This window comes from Choloepus didactylus, chromosome 13 (genome assembly GCF_015220235.1).
Source record: "Choloepus didactylus isolate mChoDid1 chromosome 13, mChoDid1.pri, whole genome shotgun sequence".
NCBI classification, from domain to species: domain Eukaryota; kingdom Metazoa; phylum Chordata; class Mammalia; order Pilosa; family Megalonychidae; genus Choloepus; species Choloepus didactylus.
The window spans coordinates 95,620,927-95,644,037 of record NC_051319.1 but is presented as its reverse complement, the minus strand read 5'-3'; the positions used below and the strand labels follow the sequence as shown (position 1 = coordinate 95,644,037).

Genomic DNA, 23,111 nt, shown 5'->3' with positions numbered 1-23,111 from the left:
CGGGGCTAGGGCTGGTGTTAGGTGCGGCTGGATCCAGAGACTTGGATAATGTCGTGTGGACTCTGGCTCCCCTGGCTGTGGCTGTGCCATGAGCATCACCTTCAGGCAGCCTTAATCCCCGTGGTGGCAGGGGGCAGAGTGGCTTGTGTGTCCCACCGGCCCCAGAGGTAGGAGCATTCTCTCTCCCCAGGAGTTCCAGCCAAAGTCCCAGCCTTCGGTCTGGTTGAGTCATCTTGGTCACATGCCCAGTAGTGAGGGGCCAGAGGGCCTTGTGGAGCAGAGGGAGGAAGTAGGGTGGATTTGGAAGGACAGCCCCAGCAGCTGGAGTCTGTATTCTAGGGCCAGCTGTGCTACTTGCTCTCTATGTGATGTTGGGCACTCTCTGTGCCTTCATCTGTGAATGGGAACAAGCATCCCTGCCTTTCTCACATTGGGGGGGGCAGTGATTAGCAAGGTTCAAGTGTGAAGGTGCACTGTTATGGATCAGACCCCAGGATTAGCAAAGAAAGTGCATGATGTCCTGGCCTGGCTGCTGCCAGAGCTGCTGTGCTTCCCAAGCTCCAGTTGTAACAGGAGCTGCCCTTTCTCAGGGGCATTCAGTAGCCCTGGGCTGAGTGTGTTAGCTCAGTTGTTGTCTCACCAATGCACAAGGCAGGGGTCTTACTTCACCTTTGTTTTACAGAGGAGGAAACTGAGACTTCAAGGCCAGGTTACTCTGTCAAGGTGACAGCTGCAAGGTAGCGGAGCTGGGATCTGGAGCTGGGATCCAGACCCAGCCTCCTGCCTCTGAGCCCATGGTCTCAGCAACCACGTGACACCACTAGGATTCTTGGTCCCTGGAGGACTCAGAGGAGACTAGTGAAAGGGAGATGGAGGACTTAAAAAACATTCCCGATTTTCAAATTTCCCCAGGCAAAGCAAGTTGAGAGTACATTAAAATTCCTAATGTGTATCAATCTCTGTATCACTCATCAAATCCAAATATGAGCAAATGTAGCCTGTTTTATTCCTTAAAACACAAAACTTTTTTCTTCTGACAAAATAATATGTGTTCATTATGAACACGAGAAAACAGACAAGAAAAAAAGAAGAAAATAGGAATCATCTGTGAGCCCTCAGCTACTTGGAGTCATTATCTACTATTGCCACTCTGATATCTGTCCTTTTATTTTTATAAGTTTACATATAAATATTTATGTTCAGATATGTACCCGTGTATGTATTTCTATGCACACATAGTTATATACCCATATATATTTTGGTCCAAAGAAGTTCTCATGGGAGGTTCTGGAAATCTTGCCAGCTGGTGTGGTTGGCGCTGCTTGTGCCAGGGTCTCTGGTTTAGGGGTGAGGAGAATGCCCAGGGAGCCTTGGCCTGAGCTTCAGCCTCTTGGGTGGTTTCTGGAGCAGGGATCACCTTGGCCTGTGCCCCTTGGGCCTCTGCTCAGGGGTCAGGACTTACTGAGATAGTCTTTGCCTTGACATTCTAGGGAGCTGGCACAGATGAGAGTGCTCTCATTGAAATCCTGGCCACTCGGAACAACAGGGAGATCCGGGCCATCAATGAGGCCTATAAGGAGGGTGAGTGTGGGAGGCTGGGGGCCCAGGCACTGCTGGGAGGTGGGTGGGGGGAGAGCCAGGGCCCCCAGCTTCCGTCCTCAGCCTACAGCCCTGCCCCGTCTCGCTTCTCTCTTTCCACAAGGCTTTGATAAGCTCCCAGGTCGGGAGAAAGGGTGATCCAGGCCGAAGGGTTCCAGCAAGACAGAGCCTGTAGCTAGAAGGGAGCTTGGCTGGATCGGGGAGCCAGAGCATCCAGCTCACTGGAGAGGGGCTGGTCCAGCTCCACAGGCCTGCAACCCGGACATTCCCACAGGGCCCCATATCACACAGGCCTCATGCTTGGCTTAAGTCTCTGTTCTCACTGTCCTGAAATTATGAGTAATTTTTTAATCAGGTGGCCCTATATTTTCATTCTCTAAGGGCCTTGAGTATTAGTCAAAGGTGTTTACCCTTTGTCCTTTTAAGTGAGCAGCTTTATAAATGGCAGAAACTTTGGAGCAAGGCAGTGACATGGTCAGAGCCGTGCTTTTGGGTCTAGGATCTGCATGCAGTAGGGAAAGTGAAAGAGAGAATGGAGACAGGGAGGCTACCTAGGAGGCTGTCAAAGGGTAGAGGTGAGATGTGATGAGACCTCAGCTGGGGCAGTACAGAAGGGGTGCTGAGAAAGTGCTGAATTGATGGGAACATCCGTCTTCCTACAAAATCAGCAGGAGGACGAACAAACACCCTCAAGAAACAACTGCAAGCTCCTTTGCTGCCCCCCACTCCCCTGAAACATTGCTCTGACTCAAGTCTGAGCTTCTAGGCACCTCCCCCCAACCCGACGCCCCCCACAGTCCCAGTTCTTGCTCAGCAGCTGCCCACACCCCCCCGCCTCTGTCTCAGACTATCACAAGTCCCTGGAGGATGCACTGAGCTCAGACACATCTGGCCACTTCAAGAGGATCCTCGTTTCTCTGGCCACGGTGAGTGAATTCACAAGACCCAGGAGAGCTTGCTCCTTCTGGGAGGAAGGGAAGGGTTCTTGAGCCAAAGGATCAGAGGAGTTAGGTGCCCACTCCTAATGGTAGAGGTGTCTTCCCTGTTCCTCCTTGGAGTCCCACCTCTGAGAATGTGATTGCCTCATGCAGTGCCCTTCCCCTGTTCACTCTTCAGAGCTGGCCTGGTGCCACCTTCTCCAGGCAGCCCTCCCTGATGGCCCCCAGCCTGGCCTTTGGGCCTCTAGCTCGGTGCAAGGCCATATAGATCACCTTCTCCTCGGTGTTACCAGGAAGCTTCCTTCACCCTCTCTTTTTATTATTTTTTAAACTATTCAAAGAATTTTATTTCTGTTTATAATGCTCAGCGGATAGTATCTATGGATGGTGATTAATAATTAAAATGTACCTATAGTATCAGAAGCTCAAACTTTTTTGGTTTCTGTTCAACAACTGCTTGTATTTAGGCTTGTATTTTTTTCCTTGCCTTACTGTTATTATTTTTTTGGTAGGGAGTTTAATTATGAGATGTTTCAGGACTGTGTTGATTTCATGTGAAATGAAGTATTTTCAACAAGAGTTAATGGAGAGGAAGAAACCCACTTTATCAAGCCAACAGTATTTTGTTTGCCCTTGTCCATGAGAACTATGCCCTGTTACTTAATTAAATCTGAAATTACCAAATAGAGTGTACTCTCCAGGATGCAGATGGTCGGAAATTTACCATCTCTTCAACTTCCACAACCCAAACGCCAGGCCCTAATTTGCAGTTTTTGAGAGCTCTCTGTGAATGCAGCACTGGGCTAAGGGCCTTCGGAACTTGCTCATTTCGTCCCCAGCAGCCTGTCTTGTGAAGGCAGGACTATTGTCCCTATGCTCCAGATGAGGAAAAGGGTCAGAGAGGCGAAATGACCGAGCAAGGTCCTGTGGCTGCTAAGTGACAGAAAGGGTGGGCATGTGGGGACTGACCTCTCTCTCTGGTCCCGCTGCAGGGGAACCGTGAGGAGGGAGGAGAAGACCGGGATCGGGCCCAAGAAGATGCCAAGGTGAGACACACAGACACACACGGACACACAGATGCACACTTCTGTTGGCCTCTGCTGGCTCCATGAGAAGCGGCTCCTGCTGACGTCTGTCCATGCCAGGTTCCAGCTCTTGGAGTGGGGATGGCTTCTGGCAGGGCAGGGCTGGTCTGACTGGCTGGCAGGCAGATTCTGTGGGCCCCTCAGCCCTTTGACAGTGAAGGTTTTCAGTACTTTCAGAATGAGACCTGAGAGGGTGGGGGCTGCTGGTCTTAGTGGCATTTCCTATGTGAACAATAGGCCTGGAACCCTACACCATCAGAGCTGGAAGGGACTTAAGGATTGTCTAGGTCCAAGCCCTTGTATTACAGTGGGGATACAGGCCCAGAGAGGGTGAATGACTGGCTTCTGGAAGATCACACAGCAAATCAGTGGCTTAGGTAGAATTAACCCTGAAGGGGCAGGTCTAGGAACTTGCCGGCAAGGGTTTTGGGGCTAACGGTCTTGGTTTATTTTCTGTAATATAGAACTAAGATCAAAGGGAGTGTCCTGGGAGAAGCCTAGAAAGTAAGTTCCTCAAGGGCAGGGATCTTTGTGTTGCTCACTAATGTATCCAAAGTAGTACATGGTCAACACTCAATAAATATTTGTTGTGGACTGAAGGGCAGGGAGCTCACTGGGTTCTCCTGCTGCTCTGCTTCTGCCCTGCTCCTTAAGCTGGTGAGCTTGAAGTCTAGAAATGGCTCCTCATGGAGGCTGGACAAACCAAATCCATGTTTCCCAAGGGTTCCTATGGTCGGGCCATCCCTGCTGAGGACATCTGCCCTGCCTAGTGGACCTGGGCCTTGCTCCCAGCACCCTCCAGCCTGGCCCATGTCCAAGTCCATCTCTCTGTCTGCCACCCCCCAAGCTCCCTGCCCAGGGGTTGCACATGGACATCACAGACTCCAGCCCCCTTATTTTACAGTTGAAATGAGTACAGATGGACTGGAGTCAGGGCACCATCTTCTCTTTCCAGCTCCATCGAAAGAAATGTAGGAGGTTATAACATGAATTTATAAAATTATTGGAATGTGTACTATGTACTGTGTATGATGCTACATCCATTGTATACTTTATTATGCCCCTTTTTTTAACTGGAAGAAAATGAAGATTATAATCTACAGACAAGTCCAGTTTTTAAGTTGCAGAGTTGTGATTTGAACTCAGGCCTTCCTGATTCCAAAGCCCATGCTTATCTAATATCTTCCTAGGACTCAGGACAATAATTTCTCCTGTAGCTTCCAAATCAGGTAGTTCTCCAGTCTCTGCTTGGGAATACCATAGTCAGAAACTGCAGGGTTCTGCTGGCACTGTGGTAAGGCTATGGGGGCTAGCTTGGGAACCCTGTCACCAGGGTGACTTTCTGGGGCCACAATTCATTCATTCATTCGACAGATATTAAGTCATTGTGCTGTTGAGGGTCTTGGAACCTGGCTTCTTCCTGAGATCTCACCCCAAATGCATCCTCCACCCCCAAAGTCCTCTTCCAGGGAACGCTTCTGCCTGGTGCTTTGTTTGTGCTTCCAATGGCTGCTAGCAGGGGGCAGTAGTGGACCGTGCTGGGAGCTGCTTTGCCAAGGCGGGAGGATGGGGGGTTGGAGGGAGGGAGAAGCGGAGCCAGAACAGGATAGAAATGACAGAGCCGTGCCCACCTCACATGTTTCTCTAGATTTACAGAGAGCCCAATCTTAGTGTGGATTCATTTTCTTAAAACTAAAGATATTTTGCTCCACAAGTAAAATGCTTTATTTTATAGAAACTTAAAATAGAGATAAACAAAAAAAGAAAAAAGAATCCGTAAACTGCTAGCAGTAGCCATTGTTAATATTTTGGTATCTCTCATTCTGGTTGTTTTCCTGTGTGTGTGTGTATGGATTCCCGATTTATAATATTCAAAAAAAAATTGATATAGTTTGAATTTTGTTGCATAGTACTGAAAAATCAACCATGTCACTTACAGGCTGATTGCTATCCACATTGGGATCTACCATGCTTTATTGAGCCAGCCTTCTTCTGTGAGCCAACTCTTGTATCACATTAATGATTAGTTCCTCAGCATAGATTCCTAGAGGTGGAATATGAATGCTGAATCAAAACGTATGCAAAAATTGAAGGTGTTTGAGTGCAGAGCCAAGTTGTCCCCTTAGAAAGATAATACAGATTTGTCCTTGGCAGTTTTCTTTGGTTATCTATTTGCTTTACGATGCTTCCCTCTCAGATGCTCACCCCTGGGCATCTAGAACACCCTTGAGCTCCTGGGGTCCTGGCTCTGTTACTAATGGAGTGAAAATAATGTTCTGTTGACTAACGCTCCTGGATTTCACCTGTTGCCCAAGGGAATTGTTAATAGCTTCCCCTTTCACTGTCAGTGCTACAGTTTGAGCAACAAATCATATAGTCCCAGAGTGAAATGAAGAATTATGATCATATTTAGATAATTTAATTCCCTGCTTATTTTTTAAACATGATGGCTTTATTGAGATGTAATTCACAGACCATACTATTAACCCATGTAAAGTGTACATTCAGTGGTTTTTAGTATATTCACAGAGTTGTGCAACCATCACCACAATCAAGTTACGAACATTTCATCACTCCAGGAAGAAGAAACTCCCTACAAGTTAGCAGTCCCTCCCCATTTCCTCCCAAACCCCCCCCCCCCCCCCCCCCCCCCCGCCCTCATAACCACTCCTCTACTTTCAGTCTCTATAGGTGTGACTATTCGGGACATTTCATGTCAATGGAATCTTACAGTGTGTGGCCTTATGTAACTGGCTGCTTTCACGAAACATGATGTTTCCAAAGTTCATCCACATTATAGCATGTATCAGGACTTTGTTCCTTTTTATTGCCAGTTTATAGTCCATTGTGTGGCTATACCCCATTATCTATCCATTCATCAGCTGATGGACATTTTGATTGCTTACACTTTTTGGCTGTTATGAATAATGTTGCTGTGAACATTCATTACCAAGTTTTTGTGTGGGTATATGTTTCCTTTCTCTTGGGTATATAACCAGGAGTGGAATTGCTGGGTTGTGTGGTAACTGTATTTAACCTCTTGAGGAACTCCCCAGATTAATTTTTTGTGAAGTAGCTAGACAAATAAGGAAAAGCTTTTGTGTTGAATGTATCTGGAAAATTATTTCAGTTCCCCACTGCATTTCTTACAGTACAGATATTACTGTCTTAAAGACACTTTGAAAAACCAAATATATCTGGGCTCCTCTAACTCGAATAAATGGAGAATGTTTAGCACTTCAGATTTTGTTTTGCTTTACTTTTTCAACATTCCCCTCTCTTATTTTCTTAAAAAAAAATAGATTGCTGTATGGTAAAAATATAAATAAAAAGCAAAAGCAGCCCGTAACCATAATACCCTTGATAATTCCTATTTGACATTAAAATTTAAAAATAATGTATTTGCAAGTTGAGAAAATGTAAACATAAAATTTCAGGAAAAATAAAATAAAATGCGAAGTTTTCCTCCACAGTCCCTCTCCCAAAAGCAGTGTCTTAACTATCCTTCTAGAGAAATTCCTTACATACTTCCTAGTAAGCTGTGAAAGTGAGGGTGTTTCTTTTTTTATCTAAATAAAAGGAACCGTCTTATATACATTATGCTAGTTTTCACTTCTTTATTTCATTTAAATGGAAGCATTCTCCTTATCAGCACACATGGGTCAAGCTCACTCTTTTTTTTTTAATAGCTGCAGGGATTTCCATTGATTTGATGAACCAAAGTCTGTTTAATAAGTCACCTGCTGGTGGTTTCCAATGTTTTACTGTTACTATGAATACTGCAGGGCACACCCTTGATTAAATCTCAGCAGACTTTTGCAGGTATATCTGTAAGACAGATTCCAAGCAATATAATTGCATGGTCCAAGGGGATGTGCCTTTTAAGTTTTCAAGACATTGTCAAATTATGTAATGAATAGAAGTTTTCCAAAGCAGAAGGTCATTGTGAAGTTTATAAAGAGAAAGGTTTCGGTCTATCCAATAGAATAAAGTGGTTGGCAAAGTTTGAGGAAAAAAGACAAAGGCAAAATTCAATCTGGGCTCATGAGGACTGGCTGTATTTTATTCCCAGGCACTCAACTCCAAGTCACAGCTAGTTGCCTCACAAATCATCCTAATAACAGAATTTTGTTCTTTGCGTAATGCAGCAATGAAAATCCTCCCTTGAAAAATGACTAAACAGCTGGCATTTTTCCACCTCTGCTTGGCTGTGGGACCTCTGGCAAGTCTCCCCTCCAGGCCTCAGCTTTCTTGTCTGCAGCATGAGGGGGTGAAACTGCATTTCTCCTGGGGACCCGTCCAGCTCTGATTGTGCTGAAGGTGTAGAGAGCTTTGCACTCACGTTTTGACTTCTTAGTGGCCCTGGGGTGAATGATGGGGCTTCTTTCTCCCAGTTCTCAGAAGCACCAACTGAGGTCTGGAGCCTGCCCTAGGTTACCCAGCGTGCAGGGGAGATTCCTTATCCGAGTCCTTCCCTTACTCTGCAGGGGAGCAGCTTTGTGGCACCCCCAGGCTGATCCCCCTTTTTGAGCTCCAGCCCAAAAGGTCAGGGGGAGATGTTTTCCGTCTTCCATCCCCCACCCCCGTCATGTCCCAAGTTCTCCTGGGGTCTCTGGACCTCTGTCACTCTGAGCTGGGCCCTTACCCTGTACCCCCAGGACCCCCATAGCCAACCTTCTCGGGCCTCCTCTGACTCTTGCCTTCCCCTCTCTCCTCCCTGCTCTCAGGTGGCTGCTGAGATCTTGGTGAGCATCCTGTTCTTCGTTTGGATTTTAACGCCCTCTCTGAGTGACATCTTGGCTGCACCTCTGGGGCTGGGCTGAGCAGGGCACAATCAACCCTGATTTGGGGGCGGGCTCGGCACAGTCTCTCCCTTCAGGGCCCTTTAAGGACCCTGCTGGGCAAAAATTGGGCCAGACTCCAACCCCTGGCATCATTTGTGCTACGTACTACCTGCTACTTAATATTTTCCTTTAAACTGACTCTTTTTTTTTTTTAATTTAAAATGAGTTTATTGTAAAGGAAAATTTAATCTCAGAGTGAATAGAACTAGTAACTGTCTAGAATTTGATTGTGGAAACATAGGTACGTATGTGGTGTGTTAGAAGTGTTTGCTCACTGACCACTCTTGGGGAAACACTGGGCCAGGCCTTTTTTCCTTCCACATGTGCACACACACTCAGAAGGGCCTTCGTAGAGGTGTAAGGAGGGAAGGAGAGCTCCCAAGGGTTGTGCCCAGTGCCCATTTGGCCCCGACAGAGCGCCCATCCTGTGGCCCTGAGGCTGGGGTGGAAGTGCCCAAAGCGCATCTGGGTCAGGCCACAGGGTCTCGGGAACCGCAGAGGGGAATGTGGAGGCCTTTCAGCTGGGGAGGGAAGAGGCGGCCAAGCTCAGCCCCCCAGATGGCTGGGTTAGCCCTGCTTCTAAAGGCTGCGCTCAGCCGAGGCAAAGGTTATGGCAGTGAATGATAATCCAGGCTTTCTTGTGTCTTCTTTCCCAAATCCTTGTCCCAACCTGGGCCCTACAGGAAGTAGCAGACACACCGTCTGGAGACAAAACTTCCTTGGAGACACGGTTCATGACCATCTTGTGCACCCGCAGCTATGCACACCTCCGGAGAGGTAAGGTCTGCCCCTCTCCCCTTCCCACTTATGAAGAGTATTGTGGCTGATGGGGCTCAGGAGACCCGGGTGCTAGTCCTGGCTCTGCCTCATCTATCAGGTGGCCACAGGCCAACTCCCTTCACCTCCTTGGGGAAGGAAGCAGGTGGGATGCCTGGGATAAGGTATGGCAAGTTGATCTCACCTCAGGCCGACTCTGATTATAGCTGCCTGGAAGGCTGTGTTAAGAAGGATTCTGAGGTTCGGTGTCATCCATTAGTGATGTCTGCCAGGAGCAAGGAGAGGAGGGGTGGTGATGGCATAAGGAGCACATACATTTCTTTGAACCACAGGCTGCCACATGCACAGGGCATACCTGTAGGCAGGTGTCATGAAGTGCCCTTCTTCTAGGACATTTCCATTTGAATGTGCATTTGACTGGCTCTTTTTAGTAAAATACTTAAGGTACTTTAAGTAGCTAAAAGCAAGGACTTGGACACTGAGCTGACTTGATTCAACTCCCCTGCTTATCAGCCATGTACCTTGGTTGTGTTACTGAACCTCTCTGCCTTAATTCCCTTATCTGGAAATTAGGATTTTAGATCCTCCCTCACAAGGTTGATGTGAGGAGGTAAAAGACGTGGAACCCAGAAAGCACTTAACACAATGCCTGGCATGTGGCAGTGCTTCCTCAGGGTTGTTATTGACTATTTCCACTAACCTGTATCACAGTTTGTGGGAGGAAGCAGAGGCCCAGAAAGGGGAAGGGATTCTCCACAGGCTTCCCAATGAGCCAGGGACAAAGCTATGACTCGAACCCATGCCCCTTCTGCTACCCAGTCTGGGTCCCTAGAGCTTGTCCAAGGCTCTGGGGCCCTTGGCCAGGCTGTAGGGAGGGGGTTGGGAGCTCTGACTTGGCACAGATTTGACACTGAGCCTGAGGCAGCCTTAAGGTCAGAACTTCCCTCGCACAACCATCCCAGGGCGTTCAGAACTGGGCCGCAGCCATACCTGCTGCCCCTTTTTCCACTTTCCCAAGGGCAGAGCTGGGTGGGCCAGGGGAAGGGTGCTCTCCACCAGCCCCTGTCCTGGAGCTCACCCCCACCTCTGGGCCTCTCTCGGGGCCAGTCTTCCAGGAGTTCATCAGGATGACCAACTACGATGTGGAGCACACCATCAAGAAGGAGATGTCTGGGGACGTCAGGGATGTGTTCGTGGCCATTGGTAACAGCCGGGAGCTAGGGAGAGGGCTGGGGATGCTGGGAGAGTGTAGTGTTGGTGGCTTCTTCCTTGGGGACTAGTATTGGGAAATAAAGACTGCCACCGATCAGCTCCAGGGGTCCTGCCAAGTGTGTGACTGCCGGGAACTCTCGTGAGGACTTGCTGTGGGCTACTGAATGTGGGAGGAATGGCTGTCCTCGTGGAAGTAACCAGGAAGGCAGAGGCAGGGCAGGTTAGGAGGTGCAGTGTCACGCCAACCAGAGTGTACACACACACACACACATACACACACACACACACACACACAGTCCTTCCTCCATAACCTGGATCTCTTTGACTACTCTTTTTTTGTATAAGGTGGGTTCTTAACTTGAAAAGGTCTTTCCCCATTTGGATCTGAATTTCTTCATGTGTAAAAATTATGAGTAGATAGGAACAAGGGTTGAACTTGTTGTTTTGATTGGTATTAATTATTATTATTTCCTATACTATGAAATGCAATGCATTAATGCAGGTAGTTTTTTTATCTCACCAGAAAATGCCAGTAGGTTTCCACATAACTGCCACCAATTATAAGATTCATTCTGATTTCAAAGACATTAAAATATAGAGAAAAAGTGTTTTAGATTAGATGACGTAGAGGTATTACTATTATTGTTGTTATTTAGCATTTAGTGGGCCTCTACCACCTAGAAACTACCTAGGAAGCATTATGACATTGTGGTTAAAAGCATGGAATCTGGGTTTGAATCGCTGCTCTGCACTTACTAGCTGTATGTCCTAGTTTCCTCCTCTGTAAAATGGATTTAATAATAGTACCCACTCCATAGTGTGGTTTTGTAAGAATTAAAATAGTCATTCATAAAGCCCTTAGAACAGTGCCTGGCACATAGTATGTACTGGGTAATTGTTAACTTTTACTCTTATATACTGTCAGGCCCTGTGCTGGGTTATTTACACACCATTGTGATTAAATCCTCACCAGTTGCTATTATCAGCTCATTTTACAGAGGAGGACACTGAAGTTCAGAGAGGCTAAGTAACATGGTGGAGCCAGGGCTCAAACCAAAGGCTGCCTGAGCCCAGAGTTCCTGCTGTTAATCACCTGAGTAATTGGTCTTTCAAGACTTTCAGATCTTGCACCCCTTGTGTTTCTCCATCCTCCCTCCCTCCTTCCACCTAGAACACGCATGCTCACGCACCTACACACCCCACCACCACCACACTATACCACGCCATGCCACACTTTAGCATGCACTGAGGTCCTCTGCAGCAGACGGACAGGCGTCAATTTCTGGGGGAGGCTTCCCGGGTTGGTCACAGTGGAGGAAAGTTTCTACCCATGCTGCTCTTTAACCAGATCGTCTAAACCCCAGGCTGGAGTCAGGGGAGGCTTCCTGGAAGAGGTGACATGACTAGGGATGTGTATATCAAGCAGGATGGGAAGGGATTTGGGGAGGTAAAGTAGTGGATGGGAGATGGGAAACACAGCCTTGCTGGGAAGACAAAGGCCCAAAGGAATTTGCATTAAGTTGGGAAAATGGAGGACTGAGTGAGATGGAGTAACAAAGGGAGACAGGAGCCTGGACCTTCAGGCCAAAGAGCTTGGGATTTGTTTAGGAGGTAGTAGGGAAAAACATAAGGCTCTGGAGGAGGGAGGTGCGCGATATGATCTCTCCCTTGGGATTCTTGGCCAGCCACAGGCCCCCTACAGCATCTCCCGTGTGATTGGACCCTTGGGATGGACAATCCCATCTTCACACCTCTGCCCTCATTGTAGAAATACTTTTATATCCAGACTCATTCTGGCTTGCCTGGACCAGCGCTTGACTCTTCCTCCTTACACTATCTGAGACACCCCCCTCTAGGCTCAAGAAGCTGCTGAGGGGTTGAGAACCCCAAGCCTTGAGAAAGGAGTTGGTCCAACCAGGCAGGCATCACCTGGGGTGGGGTTGAGGGCAGGAGCTACAAACATGGCAAGAGTGTGCAGGCTGCAGGACAAAGTCAGCAGTGGAGGTTGGCACACACCTTCAGTTACACCACATCAGAGTGTCTCATACTTCAGCATGCACCAGAGTGCAGTGACCACCCATCCTGGTTTACGTGGCCTCTCATTGCCAAAACCAGAAGAGTCCCAGGAAAAGTGGGGCAAGTCAATTGCCCAGCACTGAGTCTTCTGGAGGGCAGGTTGAAACACGGATTGCTGGGTCCCACCTCCCGAGTTTTGGATTCAGCACATCTAGGGGGGGGCCTGAGAATCTGCATCTCTAATAAGTTCCCAGGTGATGTTGATGCTGCTGGTCCAGCAACCACTCCTTGGGAACTATTGCTCTAAATATTTCTAGAATCTCGAGTCTCTAGCATGCAGCCTAAGAACCAGAGTTTTAAATAAGCTTCTCAGGTGATTCTGATGCTCTTTGACGCTCCGGAATGCTGGGCCTTGGGTGTGCTGCCTTGGGTTCAGGCGGGGTTTATTACCTTCAAATCCTTTATTAACCTTGGTTAGCTGCCAGCACCTTAGTAGGAAGTTAGCTGCCACCAAGAAAGAGCCAGACCTTTAAGAGATGAGCCCTAGGAGGAGGCATTGGGCAGGGGGCATGGAAGTGTCACTCCCGGGTACATCCCTGGAGCTGGCGATGACTTGCAGGCCAGCATGGGGGAGATGACCTGGGAGAAGGGCCTGGCCCAGGGTCTGAGCTCACATCCGCTGACCGAGTTCTCTGCCTCTCTTTCCTCTTCCTACCAGTTCAAAGTGTCAAGAACAAGCCTCTCTTCTTTGCCGACAAACTTTACAAATCTATGAAGGTAAGACAACCTGCTCCTTTGCCCCTTTCCCTCAGGTTCCAACTTACACACACGTGCAGATGTGCATCATCCCCCAGAGCAGGGCCTGCGGGAGCCGTTCCCACCCCGTTTGATATTTATCAGCCTTGGCCCTGTGCCTGGCTATGGGGCAGTGGTTCTCAGCTGGGGGCACCTTTCCCCCTGGGGGCATTCAGCAATGCCTGGAGACATGTTTGGTTGTCACAACTTGGGGCGTAGGTGCTGCTGACATCTGGTGGGTTGAGGCCAGGGATGCTGCTGAACACTGTATAATGCACAGGCAGCCCCCACAGCAAAGAATTACCTGGCCTCAAATACCAAGACTGAGAAACCCTGCTCTGGGGACACAGGGCTGAGTAGGATATGGCCCCTGCCCTCACAGAGCTCATGCTCTGGCAGGTGACATTGTGTCTCCTGGACATATGGTTGCAAAAGGTAGGTGCTCAGCCCTGGGACCCAGCCTGCTCTTACCAAACAGCCCAGACCATGGTGGTGAGGGTGGCACATCATGAATGTGATTTACACCACTGGGTTGTACGCTTGAAAGTGGTTACAATGGGAAATGTTATGTTGTATATATGTTACCACAATAAAAATTTTTCAAAAAATAGCACAGAAATGTACAACACAAAGAATTAGTTAATAATGTAATTATAATATCAGTCGTCAATTGTAAAAAATGTGCCATGCTAATGCAAAATGTTAATAGGGGAAACTGTGAGGGGGAATGGTTGAGTGGATTTACAGGAACTCTGTACTTTCTGCATAATTTTTCTGTAAAGCTCCAGCTGCTCTAAAAATATAAAGTCTGTTGGAATGGGGGGAGAAAACAACCTGGACCACCCTGGCCACCATCTCAGCCCCATAACTGGCATCTCAGCTGCTGGTGGGAATGAGCCTCAGCCCCTCCAGCCTGCAGCACCCAAGCACAGCAACCATTTATAATGCATCCACCATGGGCCGAGCCCTGTGGAGATGCTGTGCTTCTCTGACTGCCGCTGACCCTCCTGGCTGTCCTCTGAGGAGTGGTAGTATTCTCTTTCTATAGAGGAGGACACTCAGGCCTAGGTAGGCTAAAAATCTGCCTGAGTGCACATGGCTCCCTAGAGGTGGAGCGGGGACTTGAACCCAGCTCTTATTCCCCAGCAGGTGCTTCTAGCCTCCTGAGGGCAGAGGCGGGCCCAGCTGCCCCCACAGCTCCATGTCCCTGCCTGCTCCTTGGGCCCTTTCTGGGCAGTCCTAGGCACAGGGGAGTTTGGGTCAGGACCATTTGTGGAAGACGGAGGCGGAATAACCACTCTGGTTTGGAAGGACAAAGGGCGAGCGGCTGGTGGACGTCCCCTGTGTCTTGCCTGACCTGGCCCGGTGTCTCCCCCTCCTCCACCAGGGCGCCGGCACGGATGAGAAGACACTCACCAGGATCATGGTCTCCCGGAGCGAGGTCGACCTGCTCAACATCCGGCGGGAGTACATTGAGAAATACGACACGTCGCTGCACCAAGCCATTGAGGTAGGGGGGGGGCCTGGCTGGGGAGGGCTGAGGGCTGATCAGATCCCTGAACACAAGGGGAGAAGCCTTTTTCATTCCCACAGTCTTTTTCTCAGTGGGTTGCCTCTTAGAACAGCCAGGATATTCCCAAATGATGGGAGACCTGCCTCATTCTTTATACCAAAGTAAAATTACAGGTGGATCAAAGATTTAAACCTAACACTTGCAATTACAAAAGAGACAAGTAGGAAATTTGAGGATTTTTTTTCTTATAATGTCAGAGTGTGGGTGGCCTTTCTAACTCAAACAAAAAATCATAAAAAGATAGATTGACTACACAAAGATAGATTGACTACATACAAATTAAAAATTTCTGCAAGGCAGAAGAACATAAGTTGGCAAAAAAAAAAAGTTTGACACATAAAAGAGGCTAGTTTCCTTGATATATATAAAGAACTCCAAATTAAAGGACATGAATATACACTTCACACAAAAAGAAATACCAGTATGCTTTTCTAACAATAAAAAATGCATACCCTCATTCATAATTAAAGACATGCAAACTGAAATGAGCCTATTTGTTTTACATTTTAAAACCAACTGTATTGTAGTATAATTTAGACACCATAAAATTTACCAGTTTTGAGAGTACAATTTAGTAATTTTTAGTAAATTTTCTTGATTTGTGCAACCCATCACCACAATGCAACATTAGTTAGAACATATCCATCACCTCAGTAAAATTTCTCATGCCTGTGCCCCTATTCCTACCGCAGCCAAAACAATCATTAATCTAATTTTTGTCTGTTAGACCTGTCTTTTCTGGATATCTCATATAAATGTGGTCTTTTCTGTCTGTCTTATTTCCCTTTTATGGACCCTATTTTTTTGACAACGGGATTGGCCGAGATCTTAAAATTTGATGTTATACTTGCTTGGCAAGACAGTGGGGAAACAGGTAATCAAACACACAGTTGGTGGGAGTGTAAATCAGCAGCACATCTTGAAAGGTAATTTGGCAATTTCAAAATTTAAAATGTGCACACTTTTTTACTTAGCAGTTCTACAAGAATCCTGTAGATACAGATATCCTATTGAAATTGCCACACATGCTCCCACAGGCATGTAAGAGAATGTTTTTGCCAGCACTGTAGTAGCAAAAGATTAGAAACCCTCCATATGTAACTAATGAAATAAATGATGGTACATCCCTATGGTAGAAAACGATACACCCATGAGAAAGCATAAAGCATTTCTATGTGCTGATTTGATCTCTTCTCTAGGTCGAAAAAGTACAGCCCAGAACAATGTGAATGGTATGTGTCCATCTGTGTAGAAAAGGAACGTTACATATGCACACATACTTGTATTTACACAGTATATTGCTAGAAAGCCATACAAGAAACTAGTAACCATGGCCAATTCTTGGTTTGGGGATGAGAGACTTGCATTGCACACCCTTTCTTTTGGTTTGAATTGTTTACAATATGGAGCCCCTCTAGAAAGAGAAACTGTACCACCTGGAAGCAAGTCTGCCCTCCCCAGCTGTGTGCCAGGCCCTTGTCCTTTGCCTTGAACACGATGTTCATGTAAATTCCTAGCAAGGGCCCAAACGTGCTCAATAATATTCAGATAAGGAATCATCTGACACAATATGGTAAGAGCCAGGGGTACTCGCACAGTGCAAGGGGAACAAGGGAGATGAGAGCTTACTCTGCTTGGGGCAAGATGGAGGGCAGGACTGTGTCATAGGAGAGGGCATCAAATGGCAGAAGGGATTCAGGGTGGTGCAGGAGGAGTTGTAGGGGCCAAAGTGGAGAGAGGACCAAGCTGTTGCCAGATGGAAGAGGGGGATGGGGTGAAGCTATAGCAGCCCGCAGGGGCCCGAGTACAAAAGGCCCTGAATGCCGGTCCAACACCGTGGGCCTTTTCCCGAGGTTAGTGGGGAGCCGCAGAAGGGGCACAGTCTTTTCACTCACTCTGCTCTCCCTCTGCTCCTTGCCAGGGTGACACCTCCGGAGACTTCCTGAAGGCCTTGCTGGCTCTGTGTGGCGGCAAGGACTAGGGCCACTGGCGCTGATGGGAAATGGGCAGCAGCACCCAGCACCGTGACCAAGCCTGGCTGCTCAAGCTCCAGAGACTAAGGAAGGGGCAGTGCTGGGGGGAAGGGATTAGGGTGGGGGCTCTCATCTCCAGCAGGGGCTTAGGAAAGGCTCCTACCCCCACGGGCCACTGGGGGCCCAGCACTGTCACCCTGCTCGGGTTTGAGTGGCTAAAGAACTATAGCCATAAATCCCATTCACCTCTATTCCCAGCTGCCTCCTCAGCCCTTTCCCAGCTTCTGTCCCTAGCCATAGCCTCTGCCCTGGTTTGGGCTGTGTCAAATCCCAAAAACATACTGAGCCTCTCTGTACAATGAGTGGTGTGTGTGCTTTGAATGGTGGAGTGTGGTGGCAGGTGCCAGTTGAGTGTGCTGGGGGGAGGGGAGGGGATAGTAAAAGCCCACCAGCAAACTGACAACCCCACCCCCATTTCACCACCAATCTCCATCCGGGTGGCTGTGCCAGAGCAGTGGACCAGGAGTCAGGATACTTAGGTTCCAGTTTTGCGTCTGCCAGACACTTGCTTCTGACCGGAGGGCAGTCCCTTCCCCTCCCTGAGTCACTATTTTCTTATATATGAAGGGGAGAGTTGGACTAAAAGCTCTTTCGTTCCCCTTCTGACTTTGACATTCTATGGTATGCCTGCAGCTCAGTCCCTTTTACACTTCTCTCTTTAAAAATGTAAATAAAAAGAGATACACACAGACACATATGCAGATTTCCACTGAAAGCCTGTGTCTTCTACCTAGACACCTGAGGCCTGGATTTTCGCTAGTATAGCATGAGGTTGTTAAATCGGCCCCAGGAGTGAGTTGTGTCTTTAAACTTCCCAGGGGTTTCCTGGGAAGCCCACATGAGAACCTGAGCCTGCACGGAGACTGGGGAGGCTGGGGCAGTTCTGCTCTGAGCCTTGGGTCACCTCTCCTTCCCTCTGGTTGCCCAGACATTTCTCCGTGTGCTCTTCAATTACAACGAAACCCAAGCTTCCTCTTTTGAACTCTTCAAGGTCACCAGATGCAGTTTCGATCTGGGGAGGCCCCTGGAAAGTTTCCACTTCAGGAAGGTCACTGATAAGCAAGTAGGCTCAACTGCAGTTTCTCCAACTTCCCTCCGCCCAGCTCTGCTTCTGGTCTGTGATTTGGATCTAAAACTGTCCAGTAACCATGAGAATGAGGATGCCTGCTGGCTAGAGGGCTCTGCTCCCCACCTAGCTAACCAGACTGGTTTATCGTAGTTCAGTGCATATTCAGTGTCTTGGCCATGAAGAGAGCATTGGAGGGGAAGTTGGGAGACTTGCTGAGCCTACTTCTTGCTCCCTTCCTCGCTGTGTGACCTTGGACCAGCCATTGCCTTCATTGAGCCTCAGTTTCTCCATTTGTACATTTAATGTTGGACCCAACAATTTTGAAGAGCCTTCTCTTCATCTCTGACACAATGAGTCTGAAACTAAGAAAATTCACTGTCATATCTACTCTACTTCCTCCCATCCACTGAAACCCCATGAGGGTCAGCTGAGATCTTTTTTGGGTATTTTCCCAAGTTAATTTAACTGTTACAGAAAGGTAAATTAACAAAATGGGTAAGCTCTTTGGAGTTAGACCTTTGCCACTAATTGCTTGACAAAGAACACATTAACCTGAGTTCTTCCTTATCTGTGAAATGAGATGGTGCTTGACAGTACTCAATGCCTGGCTTGAAGCTAGCTATTGACATCGCCTACTCCAAGAGGTAGATCCCAAGACACTTTCGGCCCTTTGTTTGCAAGAAGTCTGTTGGCTACAGATCTCAAGGCATCCAAAGTTAAAAACAGAAATGCCTTCAAGAAAAGAATGTTGGGCTGCGGTGGAATGGAAAGAGCAATGGATTCTGAGGGGATGGAAGTGGGGAGGCTCCCTGAGGCAGAGAGGAACACAGTGGAGGCCTAGAAACCAGAAATGATAACAGCTAACTTGAGCACTTGCAAGACACTATTCTGACCTCTCGATGTGCACTTTTCACTTGTTTCAATTAAGGTGGGTTGTCTTCTGGGATTGGTCAACAGTGGGAGGGAGATCCTAAAAATTTGTGGGGTGAAGTAGATGATATTAGAACTGAGCTGGCATCCTAATTATCCTGACCTTGAATGCCAGGATTTTATCTTACAACTCAGGGGGAATCTTTGTGATAAGTTTATTATTATTAGCTTTATCAGAAAAACTAGTATATATATATATATATATATAGGTGATTTTAGAAGACAGGATGCTTTATGATGCATAATTTGTTAGAGCCAGAGAGGATCATTTCTTCTAGAAGGACAAACCTCTAAGGTTAGACCAGAAAACAATGGAAAAACAGATTTCACTTCATAAATTACCTGTATCACATCAGCCTGGAATACATCAATTTCTTCATGTGAGTCTTATTTTATATAACAAGTCATTAATAGAAAACACGCATGCAAAAAAACTTATATTCCCTAATCTTTAAGTCAAACATCAATTTTAATTTTTGAAGGCATGAACACAAAGAGCATTGCAAATAACAGCATTATTATTGTGATGAGAGACAGCACTCAAGTTTAAGCCAGCTTTTAGCTGAAATAACCCTACTCATAGATTTTTGCCAGGTTTGTTTTGGAGCTATTTTGGCTTATTGAGCCTCAACAGGGTACAATTTTAAAATATGCTAATAATCCACACTGAGAATAAGGTACAAATGGATTCTAACTCCTTAGAGACACAAGTGCAACATTAACTCATCCCATGAACACAGGTGAGTATCCCCAGTTATCCCTGGGCTGGGCAGTTTCAATGAAATCAGTTTTTCTCTGAGGCTGAGGTATGTGGTTTGATCTTCCTAGCGGCTTCCAGAACAGAAACTGGGTTTACCTTGTGTCCAAATTCTTTCTCTGGGTGCTTGAGAAGTATGCCCTGCTTTCCTGATCCCAACACAAAAACTCCCCCAAGGATGACGCCCTCGCCTTCCAGGTTTCCAGAGAAGCCTCCATTCCGAGGGGGGATCTATGGAGCTTCTTGGGCAGGGAAGCCATACGCCTAGTGATGCATTTAAGAAAAATGCATGGAGGAAGGGTGGCCAGTTGAGAGGCCATTGCAACAACCCCCCCAACACTCAGATGCTTGCAGAACAAAGTGCATTTTCTTGGAGATGTGGTGGAGGAAGTGGTAGTCAATATTTTGAACCTGAGGCACCCATTCATTCCTTCATACATGAAGCTTATACTTACTGAATACCTCCTATGCCCCATGGCGTGTGCTAGGTGCTAAAGATGAAAAATTAGACCATTGTGGTCCTAATCTAAGAAGCTTCCATTTGAGTGTCCCTCCCACTCAGCACTCTCCAAAACACTGGAATAAAAGATGCCGGAGTTTGTTTCTATGGTCAAAGTTCAACTGGAAGAAGTGGTGGGGGCTAAATTGAAACTAAAGGAAAGAGAAAGCAGAAGCCCAAACCGCTGCCATCTCAAACTGGGAAAAAAGGACGGTTGTGATGTTCTAAGTGTAGAAGGGGCCCCCTCAGAAATTCTCGCCTCCTTCCCTCAGCTACGGACAGAAAAACTGTCATTTCTACAGAGAGGAAGTGACTGATCCAGAGTCACAGAAATTAGCAAAAGAGACAGAACTGGAGCCCTGGGCTCCAGAACTGGGTCCAGTGTTTTGATAACTACCTGGGGCTGTCTCCTACATTTGTCTGCATTTTTCTGACCCTCTGAGGGAGGTGTCAACACCAGTCATTCTCTCTATCTCTTCACAGACCCCACTCTTGCCTTGAGCCATATTTTTCCCCTTCAAGGCAAACCTTTTTGAAAGCTTTGTAACTGTGATAAGCTAACCTTGGTCTTTGGGGCCACAAGGAAAAAATCCAAAGAAGTTGCTGGAAAGGGGTTGCCCTTCTACCTGAGCAGAGAGCAGCTATTTGGAAATCACCACTGCCATATTTCCTGCTGATGGAGGGCAGCGTGGGAACTGTTGACTGAAAGCTCCTGGTATTCACTGTGCTTTGTTGAGAGCAATGAGTTGCCTCTAGAGTAATCCCACAGAAGTTTTGCCTTCATGGGCATTATTTCCTTTGAGATAGTGCAAATCTTACTGATGGAAACCGAGGCTCCAACTGGTGAAACAAATTAACTGAAAATATAACACAACATGGATTGACTGAGCTGGACATGATCTTAGAGATCATCCAAATCAGTCTTCTTGCTTCATGAATTTGGAAACAGGACCAGAGAGCAGGGCTGTAACCATGGTAATAGCAAGGGCTGGGTCTGGGACTAGAACCCGGGTCTCCCGATTCCAGACCCTGCTGTCTCTGCTGAAACTTCTGCCTCCACTTCAATGGAGGAAGTCAGGCAGAGGTGAGAATAGGAGGGAGAAGTGTCAAGTTGCCCAACCCAAATTTCAGAACCCAGAAGCGGTAAATAGCGCACAAACTTGCCCCTCCGCTCCCCACCAGACCTCAGGTTTCTCCAGGGAGACTTCCCCACTTGACAGCTGGAGTTAGTCAAATTTTAGTTACGTAACTGAGCATGCTACTCAATGGTTAGATATATGGAGTTAGAAAGACCTGGTTCAACTCGCAGTCAACCATTTAGTAGTAGACAAGTCCCTTGACCTCCTAGTGCCTTGATTTTCTCATCTGTAAAATGGGAATGACAATGGTTTCTACCTCACAGGGTTGTTTTGAAGATTAAATTAGGCAGTGCATGTATAGCTCTGAGCACACATTGGGATCATAGTAAGGACTCATTGTCAGCCATTCTTGTAATACGCTTGTTTCCACTTTTTAGAAGAGAAAACAGGCTCAGAGAGGGGAAGTCTCAACAGCTTCTGCTCGTTACTGAGTCCCTACTTTATGCCCCTTACCTTCCGAAAGCTAAGTAGGGAAAGATTATCTTTAAAAGTCCAACCAAGTACACAGTAGCAAGGGGATACCAAGTACAGAAGCCACAGATGAACCACAGAGGACTAAGAAGGGGTCCCTGGTAAAGGGAGCCTTTGAGGGGCACCTCAAAAGATGGATAGAGAAGTTTCAACAGTAAAATTACTGAAAGAGGGAGAGAGATCCAGGCAGAGGTGACAGCTTGAACAAGGGCACAGAAGTGGGGAAGCAGAGGCGAGAGGGAGTCATCCAGCGTGTGAGGAGGCCGACGTGAGAAGGGCATGCAGTGTGCTGGGCTATGCTAAAGAATGTGGACTTGATCCACCAGGCACTGGCAAGCTCTGAATGTGTCAGGGGTGGGGAGTAGCATGATTAGGGATGTCCTTTAGAAAAGACGGCTTTGGAGGCCAGCATAGAGATGGAGACAGAGCCAGCAGCTGCGAGACCAGTTGCCAAACTTGCAATTATTCCCCAGGTGTGGAAGGGTGAGGGCATGAGCCAGGGAGGAGAAATTAGAGATGAGGAAAAGAGATGAAAGACACTGGGGAGCAAGAAATCAAGGGAATGGGCCACAGGCCATCCCACTTTCTTTCTCAGCTAGGTGAAGACCACTGAAGCCCTAAGCCAGAGCCAGCTGAGAATGGACCCTTCCCCCAGGCCCAGCTGTTCTCGAAGTTTCCAGAACATGCATTTCCTTCTCTACTCCTTCCTCTCAACCATCACCATCTGACTCCCTCCTGCCTACCGCGCTGCCGGCTGTAGCCACAACCCCTTCTCTAGCCACCCCGTTGGGGCGGCCATGGACCTTTACCCAGAGATACCAAGGGGCAGGGTTGGGAGGGCCTGACAGGAAAGCAGGGAGGATTGGGCATCAACACAGAGATCTCAAGCAAGACTGTGCTGGGCCAGCAATTTCCATTCCCCAGTGTCCCACACATGGGCTATGCATGCAAGCCCATACATAATGCTAGTGACGCAGAATTCCAAATCACTGCCAGCCACACCCAGAATCAGGAGCACACTATTGGTCATATAAAGACATACATGTTGTTGGTAATGCATATGCAGAAATGCACTGTTGACTAGATAGAGAAAAATAAAATTATTAGGCCCACAAAGATACTATTGAATGCAAATACACTGCTGGTAACAAGCAGAAATAGACATTGTTGTCCAGATACATGACTGGTCACACAGGAAATGCCTCACACAAGAACCCAAACCTGCTCTTCATGCACGCTCACCAGGGCACGTACACACTCACGCTTTCCTTGGCATACAGCCCTATGTGCAGCTCACAACTTCAGAAGTCAGGGTCTGGCCTGTTCCTGAGTAAGTTCTTTGACAGAAGAAACAACCAAGTCCTACTGAGGACA

General features: G+C 47.4%; 1 protein-coding gene across 3 annotated transcripts in view; it reads left to right on the top strand.

Moving 5' to 3' along the window:
* ANXA6 (annexin A6) overlaps nt 1-17,174 on the top strand; it is a 59,210-nt gene extending 42,036 nt beyond the window's left edge. For 2 of the 3 annotated variants that reach the window (XM_037801199.1, XM_037801198.1), the window contains exons 18-26: nt 1,491-1,581; nt 2,446-2,525; nt 3,530-3,583; nt 8,350-8,367; nt 9,150-9,243; nt 10,351-10,446; nt 13,190-13,248; nt 14,654-14,776; nt 16,761-17,174. In XM_037801199.1, the coding sequence (XP_037657127.1) occupies nt 1,491-1,581; nt 2,446-2,525; nt 3,530-3,583; nt 8,350-8,367; nt 9,150-9,243; nt 10,351-10,446; nt 13,190-13,248; nt 14,654-14,776; nt 16,761-16,820 (675 nt within the window). In that variant the 3' untranslated portion in view covers nt 16,821-17,174. The remainder of the gene's footprint in view (nt 1-1,490; nt 1,582-2,445; nt 2,526-3,529; nt 3,584-8,349; nt 8,368-9,149; nt 9,244-10,350; nt 10,447-13,189; nt 13,249-14,653; nt 14,777-16,760) is intronic. The other variant, XM_037801200.1, reaches the window with a different exon arrangement.
* Nucleotides 17,175-23,111: the final 5,937 nt, after the last annotated feature.